Source organism: Fusarium graminearum, chromosome 2, assembly GCF_000240135.3.
Source record: "Fusarium graminearum PH-1 chromosome 2, whole genome shotgun sequence".
NCBI lineage: Eukaryota > Fungi > Ascomycota > Sordariomycetes > Hypocreales > Nectriaceae > Fusarium > Fusarium graminearum.
Window position 1 is genome coordinate 5760658 of NC_026475.1, and position 25601 is coordinate 5786258.

Below are 25601 nucleotides of genomic sequence, written 5' to 3' on the forward strand. Positions count from 1 at the left end.
CATGGCACCTGGGCCTGGATCTGGTGGGAAGAAGAGCCCATGTGTTGCAAGCTCTTCATTCAAGTCCATCCAGCCAATACCCGGCTGTACAACGCAATCTAGATCATCTTTGTTGAGCTCCACGATACTACTCATTCGACCAAAGTCAATGCAAATTCCTCGGAAATGTGGAATGTATTGGCCCTCGATTGAAGTGCCACCAGAATAAGGCGTCACTGGCAATCGGCGTCGGGAACAAATCTTCATCAACTCCGAGACCTGCTCAGTCGTTTCTGGATAGAGAATGACATTAGAACAGATAGCATGTTCTTTAGTCCAAGCATAAGACTGATAGTCCGAGCCGGAATGGGTGATAAGGTCTGCTTGGTCTGTGGATACGTTCTCAGCACCTAGCAACGCCGCGAACTCTTTAGTTGCCGCTCTGATGTTGGCCGCTGTAATGTTATGTTGTATCGTAGGAGTACTCGTCAGTGGCTGCGTAGATGATAGTGATGGTCTCTTTGACCAGTCAATGGTGGTAGCTGCACAGCCAGCACCAACTACCGCAAGTCCGAGCATGTACGCACCTGTATATACGTAAGCAGCAGAATACATATCACAGAGAGTTTCATGAACCTACCTGTCCGGTAAACTGAACCATTCTTATATGATGCCGTTGAAGTTGACACACTTGATCTAAACTGTTGACTTGATAGGCGTATGGCTGAAGTTGAACGGCCTGTCCGTGTGCTTCGCAGGACCTTGAACAAAACAGACATTACTAGCGTAGCTAAAGATGTCTCGCAAATTGAGTAGGAAATAGGAATCAATATGAAATAACAAATATTGATAGACCTCTTGCGTGTCTTGCTCATTGGATCACGCTCTTCTTTTTGTATATCTGAATATCGTAGGTAATGGAATCCGCGTGGCGCTACGTATATCGGCTACGGTGTTTAAAAATTCCCTTTTACGGTAACCCACTGCGAGGCTTCGGCTATGGACAACGACATCAACGGGCCTGGCGTCACAAAACCACTAATGCAGTGACTGCTAGCCAGATGCACCCCGCGTTATGGTGTGGGCATCAAGAACTTTCCCCGTACAAGGAGCCCAAAACTACGGTCCGATTGTGATTCTGTACAGAGAGTCGAATCAAGCTAAGTGATGTTAATGTAGTTGCTAACTTATTGAGGTTCTATGACTATGATGTCGCAAGCGTATCTGTCCAGCATATTACCCATCATAGACAGGCCCAGCAGTGCCATTGGACAATCCTAGATCAGCTAGAAAGTACATGGCTTGGTACTGAGTCGAATCGGGCTGTGGGAAGTCCATGCCATCTCCAGAACCTGTGCTAGAAAAGACTCCGTTCGCCAAGTATGTTGGCCAGAACCCTCCCCCTTCGATGTCAACATCTCCAGAATCATGACCAAGCATGAATGTCGTGTCCCCGAGAGTCAAATCTGACGCGACAAATATGCGCTGACTCTCTTGTGACGATGGGCCCGCCAGTAAATGAGCTGGTCCCTCCTGGCTATCAGAATGCCTAGTTGGTTCTTCTGGGACTCGCGTCTCGGTTGTGTTTCTATTACTGGGGGGACTGGCTGCTGGAACCTCTCCTCGGCTACCCTCTCTTGAGTCAGACCGATTCAAAATATCCATGAAGAAATTCCTGATCCAACGTGCAAGGTTGTACACTTGCTCAAATTGCTTAAGAGCAAGTAAGCCGCGACGAATCTTGGCAAACATCTGGTCACTTCTTGGTGCTGTGGTGCTTCCATCTACCGCAAGAGCCATCATGGCAGAGAATAAGGCGGATACACTACAAGAGTTAGAAGCAGAACTCCAACACTTAAGCAGACTTACTAAATCATTGGAAAGTGCTCTGGTGTCCAATATAACAACGAGTTCTCCACAAGGTTGAATACTTGTGTTGCAGCGTCAACGACGAGCTTTGTTTCCTTAGACTTATTGCACTGTCTCTGCAGTCTTTGATATAGATTTATAGCGTAGTAACTGGGCGATTACATAAATAGAAGGTCATCATGGAAGAACAAATACCTACTGGTAACAGACTTGAAGCGTCAAGCTCAGATGATGATTCCCGTTGGAGAAGTTCAATGCAGGACAGGTACCATACCATGATTGTAACGTTGTCTGGACGTCCCGAATAGCCTCTTGGCAAATCACTAAATCTTTGCTTAAGGGAAGTCGTGAAGGCGAACAATGCGAAAAGTACATTCGGGCCACTACAAAGTTAGCAAGATTATGCCCTGAAGGTATGGTTCAGCCGACCTTCTTTATTCAGTTTGACCTGTGCAACGATGTATTGAGCTGTCTCCACACTTTCGTCGACGAGGTCCTCTACAACGAGTTCTTCAACATCGTAGTCCATGTCGTTGATCACCATGGGCGTGCCAGTAGATATAGCGATTTGACGGTCACGAACCTGGTTGGTTAGTCAAAACCACTTGAACTGAGTCAAGACTTACATATAAACACCACCAGATTCTCTTCCATCGCGATCGTTGCTCAGAGCACATTTGGCTGTTGCTAGTACTTCGGTGATAGCCCGTACACTGCGCAGATCGGATAGCAGCAGCAATCCACCAGTGACAGTCTCGGTAAGCCGTAGGGTTTCCGAACCAGTAGTGTAAAAGATAGGAAGACAATATCATGTCGAGTCGTGTTGAGTCTCTGTCCATATCAAAAGAAGCGCTTGCGTTGCTGAACAAGGTATGGTTGGCATCCAAGCGAGTGCTATGCCCCATACGATGTAGAACCTCGAGATCGCAGTGCAATGATGCCACAAAAAGAATGCTTCTTAGTAGTGTTGCAGATACCGTCCCTTCGTGTATAGATGTAAAGAATGATCTCTTGCTGAGAATGGGGCAAAACGTATGGAATCGATCAAAGTAAGATTTAATCAGACTATCAACGATGTCGGGCCGGGGAAGGTCAGACAAGCCAGGCTTATCTTGAGGCTGTGGTAAGTTTCCAGAGACCTCATTCGCTCTCGTAGCGAAGGTGACATCTTGAACTGTCTCATTACATTCGTCGATTGGTCGATGGACACTGCTGTGACCGGGAGTATAACCTCTCATAACGTACGACGCATACCAGCTTTCACCGACGACACTTGGCTGTAAAGTCAATCGTGATGGGCTTCCAACTTGAGCTGAGGACAGTGGCTCATTAGATCCACTTCTAACCACCTGCTCATGCCTTGGAGTTGGAGAGCCCATACTGCTGTCTATGACGTTGTTGACGCTGATATCGTCTGAGGTTCGAAGTAATGGGGAGCTGGCAGTAGGTTCTAATGTGTAGCGTCCATCGGGTCCTCTAGCAAGTCAATGTCAGAGCAACTTTACTATAGGTTGATAACAACATACCTTTTCCGTTTAGACTGTATTAAGGCACACTGGTCGTGATTGTTACTCTTTTTGCATGCAGAGCAGGGGACACCAATGATGGATCCATCACATTTTGTCCTGCGTTTATTGCAACGTTGACAAGCGGTACTTCTTTTTCTGCTGGAATTGGGCTCACGGCTTACGCCTGTGTTTTTGCCCCTTGGCTGCAGGCGGATGCGTGACATCTCCATTGTGTGTAACAATGAGATGGTATTTGACACGACCTGGGGTATAACAGGTCGTAGCAAAACCTCCATGAACCCAATCCAACCTTGACTAGAACGGGGATAGCGATCAACCTACCCCGCATTCCTTCACCAGGACAGTGTATCGTGGCCAAGTTCCTATTTGCCAATTATGGTGGAGATGTCGCTAACAGGATTGTCTTCCATCGGCTATGGTCCATAGCCGAAGGCCAGTCCCGATATCGCGTCCATCTTCACAGAGATCAGACTGTAGTAACATTCGTTACCCCAGATTTCCAAGTCATTCAACATCGCTTAATCTAATCAAGGTTGGAAACTTATAAGAATGCTCCTGATTCCATCCTTGAGTTCACCACTCGACATCAACACTGCCTACATTGTCTTCATTGACATCCACTATGATCAACGAACATGACATCGATATGTTGAAGGAAGAAAGCCAGCAGATAGAACGAGCAGAATCCAAAGATAACATCGAAACCACACAAGATGCCAAATTTGAGAAGAGAGTTCTTCGAAAGATCGATACTCGACTTTTGCCAATCTTGGGATGCCTTTACACCATCGCTCTTGTAGATCGATCCAACGTTGCAGTCGCCCGCATCTCGGGTATGGACGAGGACCTCGGTCTTGCACAAGGTAACCGAGTTTCCATCGCTTTGATGGTCTTCTTTATCGGGTACATCATCTTCGAAATTCCCAGCAATGCTTTCATCCACAAACTTGGGGCTGCAAACTGGCTTGCATTTCTCGCTGTGGCTTGGGGCTTGGTGTCTCTGGGTATTGGGTTTCTACACAATTGGATCGGCCTTGCAATTCTCCGGTCGTTACTTGGAGTCTTTGAGGCTGGATTCTTCCCAGGTAAGTTATCTATTGTTGGGAGCAACCATGTTTGTCTTACATCACTCAGGTTGTGTATATCTTGTCTCTTCATGGTACAAGAGATACGAGGTGCAGAAGCGCATGGCTGGTTTCTTTCTCACAGCTTCTGCACTATCAGCTTTCGCCAACATCCTTGCGTATGGGCTGATCCAGATCTCCAAGCATCATCATTACAAAGGGTCAGTACAGCTGGTTTCATTTTGCAAGGGCGCGGCTAATTGGTGTAGATGGCGCTGGATTTTCATCGTCGAAGGTACAATCACAGTGATCGCTGGTATCGGTTCGTGGTTCATCATTGTCGACTTTCCAGACTCTGACCGAAACACATTTCTCACCATCGAGGAACGCGCATTCGTCAAGGCTCGATTGGCCGAGGACCGCGGCCCTGAGGAACACGAGAAGGTAACGATGAAGATTCTGGCAACGACTGCCGTGGACTGGAAGCCGTGGGCCTACTCGCTCATGTACATGGCTGGTGCTGTTGGAGTATACGCTTTTCTTTTTTTCCTTCCCATCATACTTCGAGGCGGTCTTGGATATTCTCTCGAGCTTTCATTCATCCTCAGCACTCCGCCAGCCCTGTTTGCCGTTGTGGAGGCTATGACTATCTCATGGCTCGCTGATAAGTTCCAAATGCGCGGACCCTTTGTCATCTTCCAAGGCCTTGTTGGAATTATTGGACTGTGTATGACTGGATTCCTCAACTCTCCCACACCCAGATATATCGGCACCTTCCTGGGAGTTGCCGGTGCCAATGGTCTTGTTGTGACAACACTAGCTTGGCAGGCTAACAATATTGTCGGCGACGCACGACGTGCGGTATCTACCGGTATCCTAATCAGTGTCAGTGGTATTGGTGGCATCTACTCAAGCATGGTTTTTCGTAAGAAATGTCATCCTTCTATCCTTTATGTTTCTAACAAATGCAGGTCAACAAGATGCACCCAACTATCTCCCAGGCATTATCGCCGTCATGTCAATCAATGTTGCGGCTGTTGTTGTTGCTGCTTTAACTATGCTTGTCCTCCGCCACAACAACAAGTTGGCTGATGAAGGCAAGTACCTGTGCGAGGGCCGGGAAGGGTTTAGGTATACTTTGTAGGAGACTCTAAGTTGGTAAAATATTTCTGCCATAGTATTTACAATATATATCGTCTGTTAATGCCTATTTCATACGTGCTGGTCGAAAGTTCGATAAATACAAGGCAAGATAAAATGAATACCATGTCAGCCATTCTCTTAATGTCCATCTGCTTGATCTTGACATCGGAGACATAAAATTCAAGACTTTTCCACCATCCTGCGCACTCCATTCATATCACAGAACTCAACAACCTTCCTAACTTTGGAGCCATCATCATTGAATTCCAACACCCAGGAATGCTCCATTGCAACCACCTCTCCGTCGTGAAATTTCACATCGGTGACAGTAGTTGCTGCTGCTTTGCAAGCCTCAGTATCGATAACAAGGTTCGATATTCGAGTCCCTGTGACCACACTCTTTGTCATGTCTTGAGCCACTGCCGCTTCGTACGCGGCGTTGTTCAACTTGACCACTGTGGGAGCTCCGACAAGCGCCATGACACCGGTCGGAAGGAAATGGCGTTCGCAATCTTCAGTGACATCGCGGTTGATGATGGATGGGTCATTTGCTTCCCCACAGTCCTTGTAGGCGCCCAAGAATTGTCTTGTTGTGTGTTCGATAGCTATTCTAAGTTCCTTGGTGGAAGACATTATGAGTCTTGTGATATCAGAATTATGCGGTAGATGTAGGTAAGTGTAAGGGTTTGGTCCATCTAGACGAATATGCCGAATTCCTTTTGGTTTTATAGCTATCTTTAATTCTTGACTCACATAACGTCAGCTGACGAAGCGCTTCAGATTACAATCCTTCATCGCCTATACGTCCAGAATCGGGCAAGCCCAGTAAGCTCGCCAAGATCACGACAGGGGCAAGGAATCCTGTAGGGTTTAGACAGCTACCTTCCTAGTCGACTTAGTCTATATAGTATTCACAAGGACAGATAGAAGACGAACACAAAAGGGACCTTGCCCTCTACTTTTCTATTCGAGAGTCTTGCTACGGGAATGAACCCTTTCTCCTGTGATACCAGCCTATCGGTAATGACTAACCTGAATCAGAGACGCATGACGGCATGGTCTAAAACACCATTTGTCACCCATCGGAGCGGTCGCAAACTCTATTGCCGTTGGCGTCAACAGTTGGCCGCTAAACGGGCAATTAACCGAGGTCACGCGTTGAATACAGTGAAAACATGAATCAGGTACCATGTCAATGATGGGTACTTAAGAACAAAGAAAAATGGAAATCTTTTAGTTTGGCCCTCTTGCCCAATCTCTCTAAACTCTGAGTAGGAGCCATTACGTCTCCTCTTTTTCACCTTCACCGCCATGGACTTCCACGAGACAAGAGCACGCATAGTCGAGTATGAGACTCAGATTCATCAGAAGTGAGAGTGAGAGTTGACTTGCTATACAGGGCTCGTAAAAAGGGCGAATTCACCGACTTTACGTTCATCTGTGAAGGCGGAGATATACAAGTACACAGAATTATCATATGTAGCCAATCCCCCGTCTTCCGCGCAGCATGTGCTGGCCAATTTAAGGTACAAAGGCTTGGATAAGTACGTTGGTAACTAGCTAATAAAATTACAGGAAGCTCAGTCCGGAACCTATAATTTGATGTCTGATCACCCCGACATGGTTCAGCTCATGGTCGACTATCTCTATACGGGTGACTATTCGGTCGATATAGACGGTACCAGCGAAGAAGACGCAGGCTACGCCTCTACAGCTCTTTCGATACATGCCGTAATGTACTCGTTAGGTGACAAATACGATATTGAAGGACTCAGAAATGTATCGACCAAGAAGTACTGCACGGAACTACATGGTACCTTGAGCACCGACGACTTTTTCTCGTCAATCCCATTTGTCTATGGTTTGACACCCGAGAACTCAAGAGATCTTCGAGACCCGGTCCTGGCGTTTGCCCGGAACTTGTTAGGCGGTGAAGGGCCGACAACCTTGGGCTTTGTCCGAGAAGCGATGGACGAGCTGTTTATCGAATGTCCGGAATTTGTCAAAGAGCTTTTGTATTCTTTGCTCCAAACTCCCCTGATGGGTTATTGTCCTTGCACTGGCACCTTGGATATGGTGCCTGTCGAAGCGAGAGAATGTCGTTGCAGGAAATGTGGTAAAAACGGTGCCAGTCTGAGACGACCGTAGAAAGAATCGGAATATCACATTCTGCATAGAGATATAGGATTTTGAAGCATAAGAACTTATTTCCCCCCCCCCCCCCCCCTTTTACACGCACCTTAGAAGCACTCTTCCACATGCATTGCCAGAACAAATCGATGCCTTACATCGTAATTCAGCCAGTTATCTTGTTTCAGGATCCATTTGTAAGCAATGTCAGCGTACCCATGTAATGTGGCATGCGAAAAGGCGCATAAGCCTCCAACAACTCCATCATCACCAAACCCCCTGTGGCCGGTCGTCGTCCCACTTCCTTTTGACTCGAGGACCAAGAGCAGGATTAGCTCTCGTATCTGCTTTCATAACGATGAACCAACAATCAGCGAACACCTCCTGCACACAAAAGACGCAAACGCCTGATATCGAGACGAACCATGATGCACTTACGAAGGCTGACCATGCTTTGCATGGTTTGGTTTCCTCTTATCGAGAGTCAGATGACCTGAGCAAAATCCCAGAGATGGTTTCTCTGGCAAGACAGACACTTGCAATCACCATTGAAGGTACTGAACAGCGTCCCATGTGGTTGCATGCTCTTGCCTGGTCTCTCTACCAAAAGTACAAGCACATTGAAGCCGACGGGGACTGTGTTCAAGAAGCATCATCGTTCGAACGGAAAGCTAGAGATGCGTCACCTATAGATTCTGCGGATTTCGACAAGTACTCTTATTGGTTGGGACTACAGCTGGGCGATCTTTTCTTCCACAGTGAAGATATATCTGATCTCAATGAATCCATTGCCCTGACAGAGTCTTCGTTACATAAAATGCGTGATGGAAATCCCAGCAAGGTCACACATCAGCTCAATCTTGGGGTGCTGCTGAAAGAGAAATATAATCGAATAGGCGATGAAGCAGACTTCCTTAATGCGGCTGAAAATATAGAGGGAGCGCTTGCTCTTGCAACAGATGAACACCATGATCGTTCGATGTGGTATGAGATATTCGCTGAGCTGTGTGATCTGCGGCACCGAAACCTTCGACTGTTGGATGATCTAGAGAAGGTCGTGCAGCTCCGACACGAGTCCTTGTCTGCAATTGAGAATAACGATGAATCAGCCAAGTCACCTACTATCAAAGCTGATCAGGAGGCAGCAAAGCCAACTCATCAGTTCAATCTAGCATTGTCTCTTGATGAACTTTATGTCGAAAGACGCTCTCTCGGGGACTTACAAGAATCAATTGCAATGGTTAGAGAAGAAATAGCTGCTATTCCGGAGGAGGACCCTGACTGGCTGATTCTCATACGGTTTCTTTACCTCCGGCTACATTCACTATATCTTGAAACAGGAGTCCTTGAGGATCTTGAGGAGTCTATCAGTCTTAACAGACAATTTATTGAGAAGGGCGGAGAAGAGCACCCTGATATGTCTGTACAGCTCAATAATATTTCGGTCAACCTCATGGCTATCTTCGAAAGAACGGGAGACCCAACCCAGGTTGACGAGTCCATCCGGTATGGACTGGAAAGCCTGAGAGTCATATCAAAAGATGATCCAGGCTACAGATTAGTTTTGAGTAACCTGGCAACAGCACTCTCTGTTCGGGCTCGTGTGTCTGGTTCCTTGGTGGACCTAGACGATGCCATATTCTATGGCAGATCTGCTCTAAACGCAATATTGGAGGAAGACCCTGATCGACACGTTCAGTTCCATAACCTAGCTTCGGCGTTACTTAAAAAGTACAATCGGAGTTATGGCGACATGGGTCTTCTGCATGAAGCAATTACAATGTCAAGAAAAGCCCTCAGCTGTGTCTCGGATGACCATCCAGACAGGGAGACATACCAGAATCGACTTGCTTCGGCCCTCAGTTCCCGATACGATGCGCTCAAGTTATCCCAGGATCTAGACGAGAGTATAAAGCTCATCAGAGACGTCGCTCGCGCAATGACTGATAAATATACTGGACGAACATCTGCCAGGGGTACTTTTGCCATTCTATTGCAGAAGCAGGTGAGGGACGGTGGAGGCTCCCTGTATGACGTGAATGAAGCTATCGAAATCTCACAAAAAGCCTTGGACCTGACACCTGAGGACTCTCCATCCAGAACAGAGCACTGGACTATGCTGGGTGGTTTATATGTCAGCAAGTATACACTGTCGAGACTGCATAGTTATATGGAGACAGCAGTTGAGTACTATCGGTTAGCAGTCACACACCCTACTGGCGATCCCTTGCACCGCGTCATTGCCGCAACAGCTATAGTGCATCTTTGTCCAGAATTCGATCAGGCATATGAAATCGGACTTGCAGCCCTGGATATGGTCCCCATGCTTGCTTCAGTGCGCTCACTTGAAACGGCTGACAGACAGTACTTGTTGGGCCACGCAGCAGGTCTCGCAGCTAATACAGCTGGAGCAGCTCTCAGGATTGGAAAGAAGCCATCAGAAGCTCTTTCTATCCTGGAACAGGGTCATGGGTTACTCGCGTCATCTCTAGATGAGATTCGTACCGATATCAAGGACCTCCAAAACTCATTCCCTGAACTGGCAGACGAGTTCGTAAAGCTTCGGAGTGAGCTTGATTCCTCCGATAACTCACCATCGAAGGAAAAGGACATGGTGAATGGACGCCGTCGTCATGATGCTGGCAAGGCGTTTGATGACTTACTTAACCAAATCCGTTTGAAGCCGGGGTTTGAGGATTTTCTGGGGCCTTTGACGACCGATCAGATGTTGTCCGCTGCAGCTCGCGGTCCTGTGGTGGTAATCAACAGTAGTTGGATGGGTATCGAAGCCATCATCATACAAGAAGAAAAACTATCGTCACTGGCCTTTGTAAATAAGAAGGAATACAATGCTATCTACAACGTAGCAGAGCATGATTATGGCAGCCCTGAGACACTTGAGTTACTTTGGACCTCGATCATGGATGCGATTTTGAAAGAATTGGGCTTTACAGAAACACCCTCAGAGGGACAAGAATGGCCTCACGTCTGGTGGATTCCTACAGGCCATTTGAGCAGGTTTCCCATACACGCTGCCGGGCTTCATCTGCAGCGATCTGGGGAAACGGTAATGGATCGGGTGATCTCCTCATACAGTCCGTCTGTAAAGGCCTTGGTCCATGGCCGTCGCCGCCGCATGACACCCAAAGGCCCTGCCCAGGCTCCTCTCGTCGCTATGGAGCAGACACAAAATCAGGCTCCCCTACCAAAGGCTATGGAAGAAGTTGAACTGGTCAGCAAGATTTGTGATAGTATGGGAGTTAAATCCGTGGTCGCTGGCTCGGGCAAGCAAGATGCTCTGGACCGCTTGCGAAGTAGCAAGATCTTCCATTTTGCAGGGCACGGCTACACGGATAGTACCAATCCGTCCAAGAGTCATCTGTGCTTTGGCGATGTCAACGATCCACTGACTGTAGCAAACCTATTAGAGTTGAACCTCCACGATGAGTCACCTTTTCTCGCTTATCTTTCAGCTTGTAGCACGGGGCGTGTTCAGGATGAGGATTACATCGACGAAAGCATACACCTCATCAGTGCTTGCCAATTAGCAGGATTTAGGCACATCATCGGAACACTGTGGAGGGTACAAGACGAGCATTTTGTTGATGTCGCGCGTATCACCTATGAAACCATAAAGGAAGAAGGAATGACTGATGATTCGGTATGTCGTGGGCTACACAAGGCTATGCGATTGATGAGGGATGCTTGGCTTGAGGTTGCGGACGAGGATGACGACTCAGCATCGAGAACGGTTCGAGAAGCCAGGGATATTATTTCTTGCGACGACGATAGTGTGGCTCCAGCTTACTGGGTGCCATATGTCCATTTTGGAATATAGTTGTCTTGTTTTCCTACAAGCGAGGTCATCGCGATGTTGATAAGGCCAGGCCCAAAAAGGTCAAGTCTAGTTGTAAATGTGCCACACCTCAACAAACCTGACTCCGATGCTAGAGCCATCGCTAACAAACGCGGGATAACTGATGTTGAGCTTGAAACCAGGCTACGGCATGATGAACCGTGATAGCTCAACTGATGGTGTTGAAATCGTACGAGACGTCAAACACTTACCAATTGATCCAGACCTCAATCTATGTCTAGTATCCGTGGGGGTTATCTTAGCCTGTTGGCCAGTGGGCGCTTGCAAGGTTGAAGTCTTCACTAGCACAAGGAGATGGACTCTTTCAGGTCAAGCTCGATAGAACGGCATCGCTTTGCCGAAGAACAACTGGGACATGGGCAATTGATGATACATGATTTAAGTTTCCACTAAAAGTCGGTAAATTGCTCTCAATCTGGGGTTCCAGGGTGTTGAATACGAAGTGCATGATGTTTGGTGGGGATTTGGAGATTGGGTAGACAAGCTTGGTATTGCCGTCCTCAGGGTGTCAGAAACATCAGTCGCTGGAGGTACAAGAAACGAAATTATTAGGTCAGTTTATGCTGTATAGACTAACCTTCTTGGTCTACTTATTTTTGTACTCTAAGACTTAGGGGACCAGCTTTTCTGGTACCCACTAACCCGTCAAGTGCCTTGAACCGACTCACTAATCTCCGTCTCTCTGACCGTGCACCGGACATGGCGTTAGTGGCGACGGTTCGGTAGTTGACAGATGTCCCCAACGCCACGGCGTATTGCTTTACTCAATTCATTTTATTGATATCTAGAAGTGACGAGAGAATGAGTTGTTTGGAGTTCCAATCTAGAGGGGTCAGAGGAAAGGTGTCGGTGTTGGTGGTCACGTGAAGCTTGATGTTGCTCAAGTTCAACAATCATCACTCAACTAATGCAGCAGGGACAAGAAATTAATCGTGTAGAAATCATAAACATTATATTCTGTATCTCGTAGTGCTCTTTTCGCACTATCTATCGTAAAAGGCCAAAGCTCTAAAATGCTTCTAATTAAACCTGTAGTCTTGTTTCGTATCAATCATCTAAGCCATGTCGCCAGCCTTCTTCTCGTGCTGCTCGACAATGACATCGTTCTTCTCATCACCAGTGATCTCATCGACTTGAGACTCAGGGGTCTTCTCGACGAGGATCTTCATTCCACCGCGAACCCAGCAGACAGTGACATAGGCGAGAACGTAGACGAAGCCGACAGTAGGGACAATGTAGCTGATACGAGTGCTCGCGGCATCAGCGATGGCGCCCTGGATAGGAGGGAAGACAGCTCCTCCAGAGACACCCATGACAAGGATACCAGCAGCGCGGCGAGTGTGTCGGCCAAGGTTGGCAGTACCGAGGGCGAAGATGGTGGGGTACATGGGAGCCTCAAAGAAGAAGATGGCAATCAGAACACCGATGGAAGCGGCACCGGAACCAGCGCTGCAGTAGGCAGTGAGAGCGATGGCGCAGCAAGAGTAGACGACCATGATGAACTCGGCGCGGAGGAAGACAGCCAGGCCAGTAGCGACGAATCGACCGACTGTGAAGGTGATGAGAGCGTAGCTGAGCATGTTGCTGGCAGAGGCAGTAGAGACACCACCGTTCTCGTGGGCGTAGTTGATGAAGAAGGTGGCGACGGTAACCTGGGCACCGACGTAGCAGAACTGAGCAACGAAGGCGAACCACATGTTGTACTGCTTCCAGATGGAACCCTCGTTGCTGTGTCCAGCCTCATCCTCGATGACAGCCTCGGAGATCTCGGGGAGCTTGGCGAAGAAGAAGAGAACAGCAACAGCGGCACCAGCGCAGGAGACAGCGAGGTAGACAAACTGGACGTTGGTAAGGCTGTTCTGGTTCGCGCCAGAGAAGAAGAACTTGGAGGCGATCAAGGGGCCGATGAACGAAGCAACACCGTTCCAAGACTGGCAGAACTGCAGACGAGCGTTGGCGGAAGCAGGGTTACCGATAACGACTGCGTAAGAGTTGGCAGCGGTCTCTAGAGTAGCCAAACCGCAGGCAATCACAAGGGTGGTGCAACAGAAGCCGCCGAAGACCGCGCGACTGTTGGTGCTGGTTTCAGCAGACTTGGCAACGGGCCAGAACAGGATGGCGCCAAGGGAGTAGAGAGAGAGACCCATCAGGATGGTCTGCTTGTAGCCTCGTCGCTTAAGAACCTCGGCGGCAATTGGAGAGAAGAGAAGGTAACCACCTCCAAAGTACATGACCTGGAGACCAGTTGACTCGAGACGGCTGATGCCGAGAACGGTTTGGAAATGCTTGTTGAGGACATCGAGAAGACCGTAGGAGAAGCCCCACAGGAAGAAGAGAGAAATGACGAGGGAGAGGGGAAAGATGAGAGCGCGACCGCTCAAGTAGCCGCCAGCCAAAGCCGGAGCCGCAACAGGAACACCTCCAGCCATTGTGATGTATGAAGTAAAAAGACAAAGAAGTCTAATTGATCTATCAGATTGAAGCTGATGAGATTGAAGTGATTGATGAGGAGATGAGTGCTGATGAGAAAGAATTGTTTGGAGGTGATGCTCGTGCTTCTTTATACAAATCTTTCCCCCCCCAGACTTGAGGGAAAGACCAGCCCAGATTCTATCGCCCCGACACTAAAAACAAGAGTCGAACCCACTTTCCCCAACACTCCTCATTCTAAAAATCCCCAGACTCCAGACTTGGGGTTGGAGTCGGGTCAGTGTGGAGGATTCGCAGCTACTCCAGCGGAGTAAACAAGCTTCTCCATGGCTAGCTCCATGACCCCAACCCAAGCTTGCGAAAAAAATCTTGTTGGCCAACAGTCCAGTGACACTGGCTGCGTCGCCTAACCCGAGTCCATGAATCGAGACCAGTCTGGGGAAGAACCATAAAACAAGCTACGAGTGGGGGAGGAACAAGCTCAACCAGTCGCCATCTTGGAGTCAGACGCCAAGAGCACCATGTCTTCAACCTAGACTACATCAGGCAAAGCCGTTGTGGAGAGCTGCTTTAGGTCGGACCGACAATACGGCCGTTGATGGCTTCACTAAATAAGCTTAGCAGACCCAAGACACTGCTCTGTAGATCTTGCGGGGACGCTTTCCATTCGCTGTTGAGCGACAAAACGGGTTCTCAAGGCTTTGAACTATTCGGGCCTTTACACACGGTCCAAGACACGCTATCGACCGGCATCGGCAGTATCTCCCTAGTTTAGGTCGACAGTGAGTTGCAAGGCTGGATGGGTGAGCTGTTGGCTCGACGCGCTACCTTTTGCATCGTGCCATTGGCCTGCCAGGCTCCAGAGTTGCACGCCAGATGGAGGTAATTAATGAAATGGTTGCACAATTGATAGCCCCAACTAATAAATCAAGCTCTAAAACAAGTCTATTGTTGAGATTCTAGTGAGTGGCAGAAAAGATGGCCTCCAAGACTTGGTGTACAAAAATGAACGGCCTAAGATCATGGTCTAAATAGCATAAACTGACTCGCTAATTTCGTCTCTTATGGTTCCAGCAGCCAACCTTTCTGGTACCCTGAGAAGCTTGTGCGAGGTTTTCGTTCTTTGGATGCATGCCATGTGTTGTTGCACACGAGCCAGGATAGCTCCCTGTCTTGTTTGTTTGGGGTTCATCTTGGCGCTCATCATATCCTTGAGACTTGGTATCCCTAGACTGGTTGAAAAGCCACAGATCTGTTGCATCCGGCCCGTATATGATGCCACTGACTCTGCAATTGGGGGTCAATCTTTACCCAAAACACGCGGCCATTCAAAACGCGTTAATTAATATCGCGCAATTGCCAACATAAAGGGGTCGATGATCCAATCCCACAGTCCCAAGGACGAAGGGAAGTAATCCCCTTCCTTGGTCCTGGCGCACTCTCACCCTGGCCTGAGCTTTGTCGCAGCGAGAGTGAGTCGCACCCTGGCTCACTGAGACTGAGGGGAACGCAGGTCTGGGCTTGGCAAACTGAATCAAGAGAATTGGGGAAATTCCTCCGGAATGCGTCTGCACGAAATCCCATTCTCGTCAAGTTACCCGTAGTCGTGGACGTAATCTCTCAAATCTGGGTCTAACCCCTTTGTAGCCTGGTTTATCAAAATGCTTCCAGGGATATTCGATTCCTTCTAGCGTCCACGTGAGGTCCGAAAATTAAACTCTTTAACGTTAGCGCAGGCAAAGAGTGCAGCAATAGCTTGAGCAGCCGGGCTTAACCGACTCGCGAGGGTTGCGAAAATATTAGTGACCATGCCGTTTTAATTATCGTTGGCGGACGGTTTGACCCGACAAGCCACTTGAGATCGCCTCCAAACTTTTTGCATACAGATCGAATTTTACAAGTTTGTCTTTTGACATCGGGAGGTCCTAGTCCCAGTCCTTTACACATGCGGTTACTGTGGCCGCCTTTGCCTAGATCAAGATTTCCGATTTCGCCACTGTCAATGCTGATGTCTCTAATGGGTAGACGAGACTGACGACACAGTGGATCGATTCTGATGTGAAAGAGGAAAGAAATAAACAAGGGGAAAATCAATCTGAGCGCCTGTGAAACCATTTTAATGACTCATTCTTTGCGTCTTTGACAAGGAAGTTGTTCCCACTACGGAGTACTCTGGAATGAACTCGTCAGTCTGAGCTTGAAACTAATGCAATCACTTTGGCTCGATATTGCCGCCACGGACCGAGCTCGTAGTGGAGAGCCTTGGATTCTTGACTAGATTGTAAAAAGTTTCACAAACATGCTCACAACCTTCTTCTTTGAGTTTTGATGTACGCAAGGTTTCTACAGTTTAACTAAGTGGAAGATATATATAGAGGTCGAGCTATAGAACAGTCTGTGGTATATGGGGAGTATTAAAAACGGATTCAACCTTCGTGATCGTGAGTATTTATATGTTGAGCTCAATAAATATTATGTCTAGGGTAGTTTCGCAGGAGGAAGACAGAGCGCGGCCAATAACGCGACTAGATTAGATAGATCTGTTCTGACTCGTGTTTGGATCTAACGGATAGACTCAGCCACAGTGGTTGACCGTTTTGTCAGACCGGTTTTCCAGACCGTTTTGTTGGAACGGCTTTCCAAACCATTCTCTGAACGGTGAGACCAACGGGGTAACTAGTGCTAATTGAGAGATAATGCACCACAATGTAGGTGTCAATTTCTTCTACCAGGATAAATGCTCATTCAAGGCCAGATATCCATCCGCCTTGGTGCATTTGGAGCGCACATAGTAAGTTGCGAATGCTCAACAAAACCTAATACTTGAAAATTACAGAGATTAAATTACTATCCAGATATGATTGAGAATCTCACAACATACTGATATAAATCTTACGTCCTTACCAGATATCCACCTTGGCGCATTTGGAGGGCACATTTCAAGTTGCGAAGACTCAGCAAAAGAGCCATAGCTAATTGGAAGACAAGGCACCATGAACCAATATACACCGTCCAACTGCAACTTCGAAGTCAACTGCCGCTAGGGAGCGAACTGATGCATATTTTGAAATTGCAAAGCCCACACACCGAGTTCCTCTTATCGTTTCTTACCACTGTGACGCCGCTCCATCTGTCTGACTGCTGCTAGGGGGTCAACTGCAGCTATAAAGTCAACTGCAGCTATAGAGCCAACTGATGCATATTTCAAAATTATAAAAGCCACACATTAAGATCCTGTAATTATTTCTTGCACTATCATACAGCATTTGTAGAGCGACGTGGTTTTCGGTGCTAATCAATAGGATTGCGAAACACATAGAGATCCGTGTGGCGATCATTCCTGTCAAGTCGATGCCCCATGTCATACTGTCTTCGAATTGAATCTTATTCTATGTTTTTCAAATTAGCTGTGTCTCTTCCCAAGAGTTTGTAAAGTGTCTTTATCTAACGTCTCGATCTAGCGACATACTTACGTCTCAGTATCATAGTGCTGGCATTACACTTTTCGCAAAAACCATGCTAATCTGTCGTCTTCAGAGCGTGGCTGCCGCGAGTCGAGCCATGTGTATCGGTCTGCATCGTCTTGTTCCTCCAAATCCAGGACCTCGAGTGGCTGCATGACGAATGGCGCTGGAATGCGAATTGGTGTGTGGATCTGTTCAAGGGACATTGTGTTGTGAAAGGCGAGCGTGCGATGCTGCTCAGTTGGATACAGCGAAAGCCTTGGGGCATCAAAAAAATTGGCCGCTGAGAACATAAGAGACGAAATTAGTAGGTCATTTTATGCTACTAAAACTACATCCTTTAAGCTATTTGTTTTTGTAACATAAGACTTAGGAGGTCAACTTGTCTGCTATCCAGTAGGAAAGTTCGCTGGATGACCTTCTCAGATACGTTGGTTCATCTCCCCAGAGTTCCAGTGACACGCTCTTGGAGTATATGTGCAGGGGAGATTCATCTCTGAACAGCGAGTGCATACCTAGGTATCAGTTCGGTTTGGATCTCTCACGCAGTATATCTTCCTAGAAGACTTGGAGTACTTGCCAAAATCGCATCCGACGACCCCGTCCACGGCTTGCCATGCAAGATCTACTCCTGAAGCAGATCAGAATTTGTCCTTGATGTCAGGTGGATCGCATCCAACGATTGTGAAACCGTTGCCAAATTACCCCACCATCAACTTGAAGTTATCATCCCAAGAGGCAAGTACTGGGGCGGGCTGAAGTTCTTTCGCTTTCCTGGGGACCCAACGACACGTTTGTTGTAGGGGGTCAATTTTGAGCTCCCTCACTTCCATTGCGCCAAGTGATAGCGTCTCCGATCCGTTGTGAGGTTCTGTCCACGTTATCCCTTCAAGAAGCTGAACAATGGAGGCAGCTTTCCTCCAGCCGTCGAGAAGACCTTTAACCGCTCTCCCTTTATGTTTACAAGGTGTCAGCAGGAGGCTTCGCCATTCCGCTGAAGGCTCATCAAGCCACTCTACGCGAGCTGCGAAGCAAGAAGCGAGCTCAAAGTTCTGAAAAGGCCCGACAGTTGGGACTCCGAACCAAGCGTTCTCATGGGCACGATGGTCGTCCATGATCTCAAATACGAGATATCCTCGCCTTGGAATAAAGGTACCAAAGGCAGTCTTGGGAACTGTAGAGACAACCATAAACCTTTGGCCCTTTGTTTTGTTCGCCATAAACCAGATCTGCATTGTTTCGTTGATCGCGTAGAAAGTGGAGGGCTTTCTGTATGTTGTGAATGTGCGAACTGAAGGATCTAGAACAGGGATTGTGATGCAGTCGATGATGACGGGCTTCTTGTACGGTGTACGAATAGGTTCAGCCGGGATAGAATCTCATTGCTTATCGTCAAGAGAGCGGAATTCCCTTCCCTCAGGGCATCAGAAAAATTGACCGCTGGGAGAATAAGAGACAAAATTATTAGGGTAACTTGTGGCGCTTAGACTAAGCTTCTAAGACCACCTGAAGATAATGTTTCCATCATAAATCATACTTTTTGAGCATTAGCTTCTTAGACCACTTATTTTTATGCCCTAAGACTTAGGAGGACAACTTTTCGGGCTGCTACCTACTAGCTTTCCAACGACCAGGTAGCTAAATGGCAGAGAGTCAGTGAGGACAGTAAGTAAGTCATAATAATCAGGGCCAAGTTATACCATGCAAGTGGATGCGGTTGCGAATAAACAAGGCAACGCCCCATTGTCCTGTCGGATCTCTACTGTAGAGGAAACCGTCCTCGTTCTTGTAAAACTGCAGCTTCTCATCTTTCTTCATTTGATTGGGTATACGATTGCGAAGATACTGAGGGAGGAACGAAGCGGTATCATCGTATGCATAGCTGCGTCGCAATGTAATAGCTTTTGGTGTCTCGGAGCCCTTAGGGAGCGGAGGAAACGTTGATAGGAGGAGATGCGACAACTTGACATATGAAAAGAGGAGTAAGATTAAACATTCAAGGTGTTGAAGGAAGAAGTCAAATTTTATGAAGGAATGAGAGAAGTGTATGAATTAATGAGACGAGGAGAGTGGTATGTTGCGTACAGTGAATCACAGACAACTATAGACAATCACAATACACCAACACCACAACACCACAACAATATTCTTTTCTTACAACTGCAACTTCTTAACTATACATGGGCAGCAATAATTATGGTAAAAATTCACTTTGAAGCTTTATTGACGGTGTTTCTGCATCTGCATTGTCGTGGTCGCTTGCAGTATCATGGTCGTTTCTTCCCAAACTTGTCCGCCAACCGCCATGTCTACCTCACAGGCCTCAAAGGCCACCAAATCCATCCCGTCTTGTACCCTCAGTATCCCATCACTCACCTGCCGTACCAGCATTTCGCAACTATGGCTCAAATTCTAGAAACGTTGGCGCCAGAGGCTGAAGAGCCCCTATTCCCTATCGATGAGACTACGGAGTTGATTTGGCCCACCATGTTTAGTGGTCAGGCCATCTTATGGACCTGTCAGCTTAGTATGTAGGTAAGCATGTATTCTCCCTGTGTTGGGTCTCGTGGCGGTGCTGCCCATTGGAATGGCTCAGGTTTCCTCTGTGAAGATGACTACACAGGTGGGAGATAAGGTGAAGAAGGGAGATGAGATTTTCTACTTTCAGTTTGGAGGCTCAGATGTTATCTGCGTTTTCCAACCTAAGGCCGATCTGAAGGTAGATCATTTTGTTGCTTCGCCTGATGGCACTTACTCTCGATATGGTACTGTTCTGGCTAGAGCCCCAAAGAAATGATTTACGGGAACTGTTGAGTTGATTACATTCAATCATAGGTTGCACTGTAGCTAAAAATTAAAACAAAATTGTGATAAAAAGATAAATTCTTTTGTGTTTTAAATTTCAGAAATTGTAAATATTTACAAAAAGACTGCCCCCGGAGAATGATACCTCCAGTGATAAGGCAATTGATGACGTAGAGCACTGGCTCTCATATGTACAGGTCCCATATGTACTGATTGGCCAACCCCCACTTAGTTAAGACCGAACCATTGGAAGTCAAGGTCAGGATGAACAGGCACAGTATGTCCGACGCCTTCTGCAGACACTGACACAAACTTGCTTCCATCTCCAAAGGTCTCGGTGGTGTAGCCCTGGCCGTCGGTCTCCTTTCCGGTAGATTCGACGCCATGGATCGCGGACCACTCCTTGACCTGTTCGAGGAAGTTCTGGTAGAAGACAAAGTAGTCGGCGGTGCCATGGAAGGTCTTGAACTTAGGGTACGCGCCCTTGTAGCCTGGGTACATGGCACGGACCTGCGCAGCCCAGTCCTCACCGGACTTCCTGACCTTTCCATCAGAGCATTCACGACCAGAACTGTTAGGGCTAGATCCAGGTGCACCAGCCATGCAGCCAGCAGCGACACCTGAGTAACAAGTAGCAGCAGCAAAACGGTCGGGATAAGTTGCAGCCATAACGTTGGTCATCATACATCCAGAGCTAGAACCGGTGACAAAGACTTTCTTAGGGTCGGCATTAAACTGTTTGATGGCCCAGTCAACCATGTTGATAAGAGCCTGACTATCACCTTGGCCGTCGTGCATAAGGGTCTGTTTGCTAGCAACGTCCCAGCAGTTATCGTCCTTAGGAGAAGATGGGTACAGGACGACAACACCCTTTTGGTCGGCCATGGATTTGTAATTGGTTTGCTGGAAGTACTGTTCTCCGGTTCCACCGCACATATGCAGCTAGATATACGGTCAACTTATGGCTTGCAGTAAGGCTGTGATTTATATATTACTTACAGCGAGGATGATTGATGGGCTGGCAGGGAGGTTGCTAGGGATGTAAGCCTGCAACTTCAACTGGGTGTTGTAGATTTCTCCAAAGTCGGTGATTGTCTGGAGCGCAGCCTGGCCCTGAGGCGCACCCTGGGGAGCACCCTGGGGAGCACCCTGAGGAGTACCTTGAGGCTGACCTTGAAATTGGCCCTGAGGAGGGCCTTGAGGTGGGAACTGAGCCGCAACCAGGCCGGCGCCCAGGGCGAGTGTAGTCAGCACTTTGCGTGGTGAGAAGGAGTCGAGCATGATGTATAGCCTTGGCGTGGTAGTTTGTTGGTAGTAGTCGGTCGGTCGTTTTCTATCTCTTTCCTGCCGGGGAGGACCAGAGTCTTATACTCCACGGAAGAATCAAGGATTAAATTCCGAAACCCTATACCGCTGATCTTCATCCAGGATATCGGTTATAAATCTCTGTAATAATTGAATCCGCTACTGTGTAAATCTTCCGTGTCTCCTTTAGCTGATATACAAATAGCTAGAATATGTCGTAACCTGAAACAAATATGTTGTTTAATGCAAACATAACTTGGTAGTTACCGAATTCAGCGCTGGTCAGGCAGCCTGTGAAAGAACGAATAAGTAGGCGGACGGAGAACATGCTCCACAGTTAACGGAGAATACCAAAACGGCGCAAGGATGTTATGCCGAGTTCTTGACTTTGTATCTTCAAGCGAGGCGGATTTAATTCAAGGATCAGAGGTCAGGGGGCAGAGCAGGGGTCTGAAAACAAAGTGTAGAACAGGCATCATATGATAAATATTTGTTGCTGAAAAAGCAGCTACTAACAATGGAATTTCACCTCGATAACCTTTAAACGTTCGTTAGCCTGTTTACACTCAGCCATCAACTTGGCAAAAAGTTCATTTTAAACACCTGTACCCTGCGCGGACAAGGTAAAAGCTGCTCTTCTTGATCCAGCAATTAGCAAGCAGCTCCACCACCATCGCAAGCAAGGATCATTTACGGAATGAGATCGAAGTCGCTTATATACTGCCTGTGAGAAACATGGTAGCATTAACAGGTGCTATTAATCTTCCGTGACCAGAGAGGCGTTGGTGGAAGATCGACATCGCTCGCTACAGGATGGATCACGGAAAATTAAAATAGCGACTGGTGGGGAAACAAGAGCCTACACACTGGACGTGTTTCATGAAAAACGGTAGATAGGCCCGCAGACCCGATTGACTCAGCGCCGCGTTATTCCCTACCCTGAAGTTTCTGTTGCACTCTTGTAAAAGCGTTCAGAGACTTTGAGTTTTGATATATCAGCAACAGCACGCACATTTCGAATCCGTCGGTGATTTGCGTACCTGTTTAAGAGTTGCTCCGCCTCCGATATCGACGATCCAGTCGATACCCTCTGCTCCAGGTGAGAGCCTTCGCTTGGGTGCCCCAGTCCACTACTTCACGGTGGTCGATTACATGGTCAGCTCCCGGTAATAAGCGGAGCTTTTTTTGGTAGAATGGCTCGCATCTATCAAACCGTCAGATCTGTCCCTCGAAGAAAGAACACTATCCAATTCTTCTATCATCTCACCTCTGGTGGTGACTGCACTGTTGCCGCGAGACTTGGTGGTAGTATGTTTTGGTCTGCGGCTGCTTCTAGAGACGCCGGCTCTTGGGTCAAGGTCCTTGGACAGGTAGAAGCCTCAGATAGTACGCCTACCTTTGATGTTTCTTTGACGTGTAGTGGTGCGGGCAGTTCTTCTATTCTGGTGGACTCAATCTTTATCTCTGATAAGGTCACGCCGGACACGATCGGGAGTGGTCAGCTCGACTTTGGCTCAGTTCCGGTTCCCGTTGTTACCACTGCCATTGAGCCCACTTCTCGAACAGCACGAACTACTGACTCACGGAGCGCGAATACCGCCAAGGCCAGCTCCACGACCTCTTGGAACGAAGCAAGCTTTGCCCGCTCAACAGAAATGACGATGGGAAGCTTGTACCCTGTTATTGAAACCACACCCTCCAAAAACTCACGCTGGTACCTCTCTAAACCCTGTAGACTCCAGCAGTCCCACTGAGATCACCGCCGAGAGATCGCCCCTATCACGGACACTACTTCTCCTGAATCTTATGCTATTACGTCTATTGATACTGAATAGATTAGAGGATCTACTGATGTTACGGAGCTCAAAGCAGAAAGATCACCTTCTGTCACAGACAACACCTCCAATTCTTACACTCCTACAATTGTTGATCCTGAAATCATCAACAGATCAACCTCTGACGGCTCCACAGAGGTCACAGTGGAAGGATCACTCCCCGTCACTGGCACTACAGGTACCAAATCCGACGCTGCTACGTTTACTATCTCAGAAGACATAGAGGCCCCTTCAGATTTTACAACCACCAGACCTAGTGAGGGACACTTTGGCACTACAAAAGTTGTGGATCAAGGAAACGACACCCCTGCATCCAAAACTACCACCGCTGAACCGGCCGAATTAACTGGCTGTTCAGCAACATGCACCCTCATCGAAGACTACCAATAACACTACGACGATTACGGCTGTAGCCTCAACGGCGTATTCACGAACACTAATGCCATCTACGGCTTCGGTCGCGACGACAATCCCAATATGCAATTTTAGCTCGGGATGTTAAACAATGTTCCGAATTCTGCAAGATACAGTTCCTAGCTTGCAAGTCAGTTGGCTTCCAGAAGCTCTCAAGCAGATGTTTCTTCTCCAACACGCTTGTCACGCGTGAGGAAGTGCGTGGCGGGAGGGACAGTCAGATGGTTGATTGGTACAATATCAACAAATGCTTTGAGTGTCGTATGGACTGTGGTCAAGAGACACCTCCCGTGCAGATAATTTCTACGCAGGTCCATAAGCCAACGACCACCACACAGATTCTGTCTACAACCACCAAGCAAGTTCCGTCCAAGACAGAACCTACCGAGACCGCAGAATCTACTTGTTCACCAACATGCCAAAGAGTCGACGACTTTACTTGGCACACAGACGACTTGAGTTGCGGTCTCTACGGAACAGCCGACGGTGATATTTATACTGTACCTGCAGATACACCTGGAGATACTCTTCGTTATGACAACATCAACGAGTGCGGTGCGGTTTGCAAAATTCTGCCTGGCTGTAAGTCAGCTGGCTACCAGCCCGCCTCCAAGCAGTGTTTCTACTCCAACTCTATGGTGACCGAGGTGTTTCAAACCAGCAATAGTCAGTCTGCCGATTAGAACAGCTTGAAGTGCTTCAGATGCACTGGCTGTGGATTCGACGATCCAGATCCACATGAGACTACCACAACTGGGGCGTCTACATCTGAGATTCCTTCCACCACTGGAGGACCGTCCAGCTTTATGATTACCACTAGAGCTTCTCAACCCACAGGCGTTTACTATAACAACTGTAGCCAGCAATGTGAAATCAGTTACTCCGGTGTTAAAAACAACCCATATGTCTGCATTACTGTAGATGTATTTCTTAGTAAAAGCTAGAGAGAACTATATTCTAAATATCCTATCCAGGAGAGTTAGAAAAGATGCGCCGCTATATGCGATACCCTGCCTAACTGCGAAACATCTACCTTCTTCGCCTCTAAGAACCATTATCTCTTTATATCTAGCAAGATAATAGAAACTGACTTTACTGAACCTAATCTGAACTACAAAGAACCTAACTTCGACCCGAAAACGCTATATGGAGTCATAGATCGTGCTATACATGCCCCACATGTGTTCCAAGTAATGACCCTCTTCCAATGAGTCCAACTTATAACTACAAGGCTGGCGATTCCTGCACACGCACGAACGGCGGAAATTCTGTATGCAATTTCTCAGGGGTGTTGAATGACAACTTCTATCAGTATGGCTCGTCTTTGTATCCCGGAGTTGATCAGGATACAGCCGCCAGATGTGCTGCTATTTGCCGGACCAGGAAGGATTGTATGGGATCTACTTCTATTGGTGGTTCTTGTTACTTCACCGATCAAACTATGACTCCTAGCTCTTTTAGGCAGATGCAAGGAATCAGTCATCTGTGGGATGATCCATCTTGTTGGGATTGTCCTGGCTGTCATACATAGGTGGGGGTGATACTCTTGTACAGACTATTCTAGTTTTAGGTTTTTTACCCTTCATCTACCAACATCTGTCCAAATGGCCGCCTCGTCTGTCGGGAAATCAGCTTTTTTCGGGAGAGTAAATTTAGATGTATTAGGTCCAGTGTAGATTTATAATCAAGTATGTTGAGATATACATGTATTGAAGCTGTTATTATAATATTGATGTTGAACAAAACACTAGAGAGCG

The 25601-nt window shown here is 47.5% G+C and overlaps 10 protein-coding genes across 10 annotated transcripts; 5 read left to right on the forward strand and 5 right to left on the reverse strand.

Moving 5' to 3' along the window:
* Nucleotides 1-539: 539 nt before the first annotated feature.
* Nucleotides 540-3586, reverse strand: FGSG_03873 (uncharacterized protein; the record flags this gene model as incomplete). The annotated part of the gene is made up of 8 exons (XM_011323498.1): nt 540-566; nt 620-740; nt 1220-1804; nt 1849-1964; nt 2297-2431; nt 2475-3324; nt 3375-3388; nt 3539-3586. 8 exons carry the CDS (start codon nt 3584-3586, stop codon nt 540-542), a joined length of 1896 nt encoding a protein of 631 aa, XP_011321800.1.
* Nucleotides 3587-3999: 413 nt separating this feature from the next.
* On the forward strand, nt 4000-5585 carry FGSG_03872 (uncharacterized protein; the record flags this gene model as incomplete). Its single annotated transcript, XM_011323499.1, has 3 exons — nt 4000-4462; nt 4512-5366; nt 5413-5585. The coding sequence occupies 3 exons, from the start codon at nt 4000-4002 to the stop codon at nt 5583-5585; spliced, it is 1491 nt and encodes a 496-aa protein (XP_011321801.1).
* Nucleotides 5586-5764: 179 nt separating this feature from the next.
* Nucleotides 5765-6217, reverse strand: FGSG_03871 (uncharacterized protein; the record flags this gene model as incomplete). The annotated part of the gene is made up of 1 exon (XM_011323500.1): nt 5765-6217. One exon carries the CDS (start codon nt 6215-6217, stop codon nt 5765-5767), a length of 453 nt encoding a protein of 150 aa, XP_011321802.1.
* Nucleotides 6218-7186: 969 nt separating this feature from the next.
* Nucleotides 7187-7732, forward strand: FGSG_12360 (uncharacterized protein; the record flags this gene model as incomplete). Its single annotated transcript, XM_011323501.1, has 1 exon — nt 7187-7732. One exon carries the CDS (start codon nt 7187-7189, stop codon nt 7730-7732), a length of 546 nt encoding a protein of 181 aa, XP_011321803.1.
* Nucleotides 7733-8072: 340 nt separating this feature from the next.
* FGSG_12361 (uncharacterized protein) lies at nt 8073-11552 on the forward strand (the record flags this gene model as incomplete). Its single annotated transcript, XM_011323502.1, has 1 exon — nt 8073-11552. One exon carries the CDS (start codon nt 8073-8075, stop codon nt 11550-11552), a length of 3480 nt encoding a protein of 1159 aa, XP_011321804.1.
* Nucleotides 11553-12646: 1094 nt separating this feature from the next.
* On the reverse strand, nt 12647-14020 carry FGSG_03869 (uncharacterized protein; the record flags this gene model as incomplete). The annotated part of the gene is made up of 1 exon (XM_011323503.1): nt 12647-14020. One exon carries the CDS (start codon nt 14018-14020, stop codon nt 12647-12649), a length of 1374 nt encoding a protein of 457 aa, XP_011321805.1.
* Nucleotides 14021-17854: 3834 nt separating this feature from the next.
* FGSG_03868 (uncharacterized protein) lies at nt 17855-18720 on the reverse strand (the record flags this gene model as incomplete). The annotated part of the gene is made up of 2 exons (XM_011323504.1): nt 17855-17981; nt 18191-18720. 2 exons carry the CDS (start codon nt 18718-18720, stop codon nt 17855-17857), a joined length of 657 nt encoding a protein of 218 aa, XP_011321806.1.
* A 799-nt stretch (nt 18721-19519) lies between these two features.
* Nucleotides 19520-20282, forward strand: FGSG_12362 (uncharacterized protein; the record flags this gene model as incomplete). Its single annotated transcript, XM_011323505.1, is given in 3 exon segments — nt 19520-19557; nt 19573-20012; nt 20026-20282. The coding sequence occupies 3 exon segments, from the start codon at nt 19520-19522 to the stop codon at nt 20280-20282; spliced, it is 735 nt and encodes a 244-aa protein (XP_011321807.1).
* A 236-nt stretch (nt 20283-20518) lies between these two features.
* On the reverse strand, nt 20519-21571 carry FGSG_03867 (uncharacterized protein; the record flags this gene model as incomplete). Its single annotated transcript, XM_011323506.1, has 3 exons — nt 20519-20910; nt 20977-21232; nt 21290-21571. 3 exons carry the CDS (start codon nt 21569-21571, stop codon nt 20519-20521), a joined length of 930 nt encoding a protein of 309 aa, XP_011321808.1.
* Nucleotides 21572-22788: 1217 nt separating this feature from the next.
* On the forward strand, nt 22789-23820 carry FGSG_03866 (uncharacterized protein; the record flags this gene model as incomplete). Its single annotated transcript, XM_011323507.1, has 2 exons — nt 22789-23274; nt 23431-23820. 2 exons carry the CDS (start codon nt 22789-22791, stop codon nt 23818-23820), a joined length of 876 nt encoding a protein of 291 aa, XP_011321809.1.
* Nucleotides 23821-25601: the final 1781 nt, after the last annotated feature.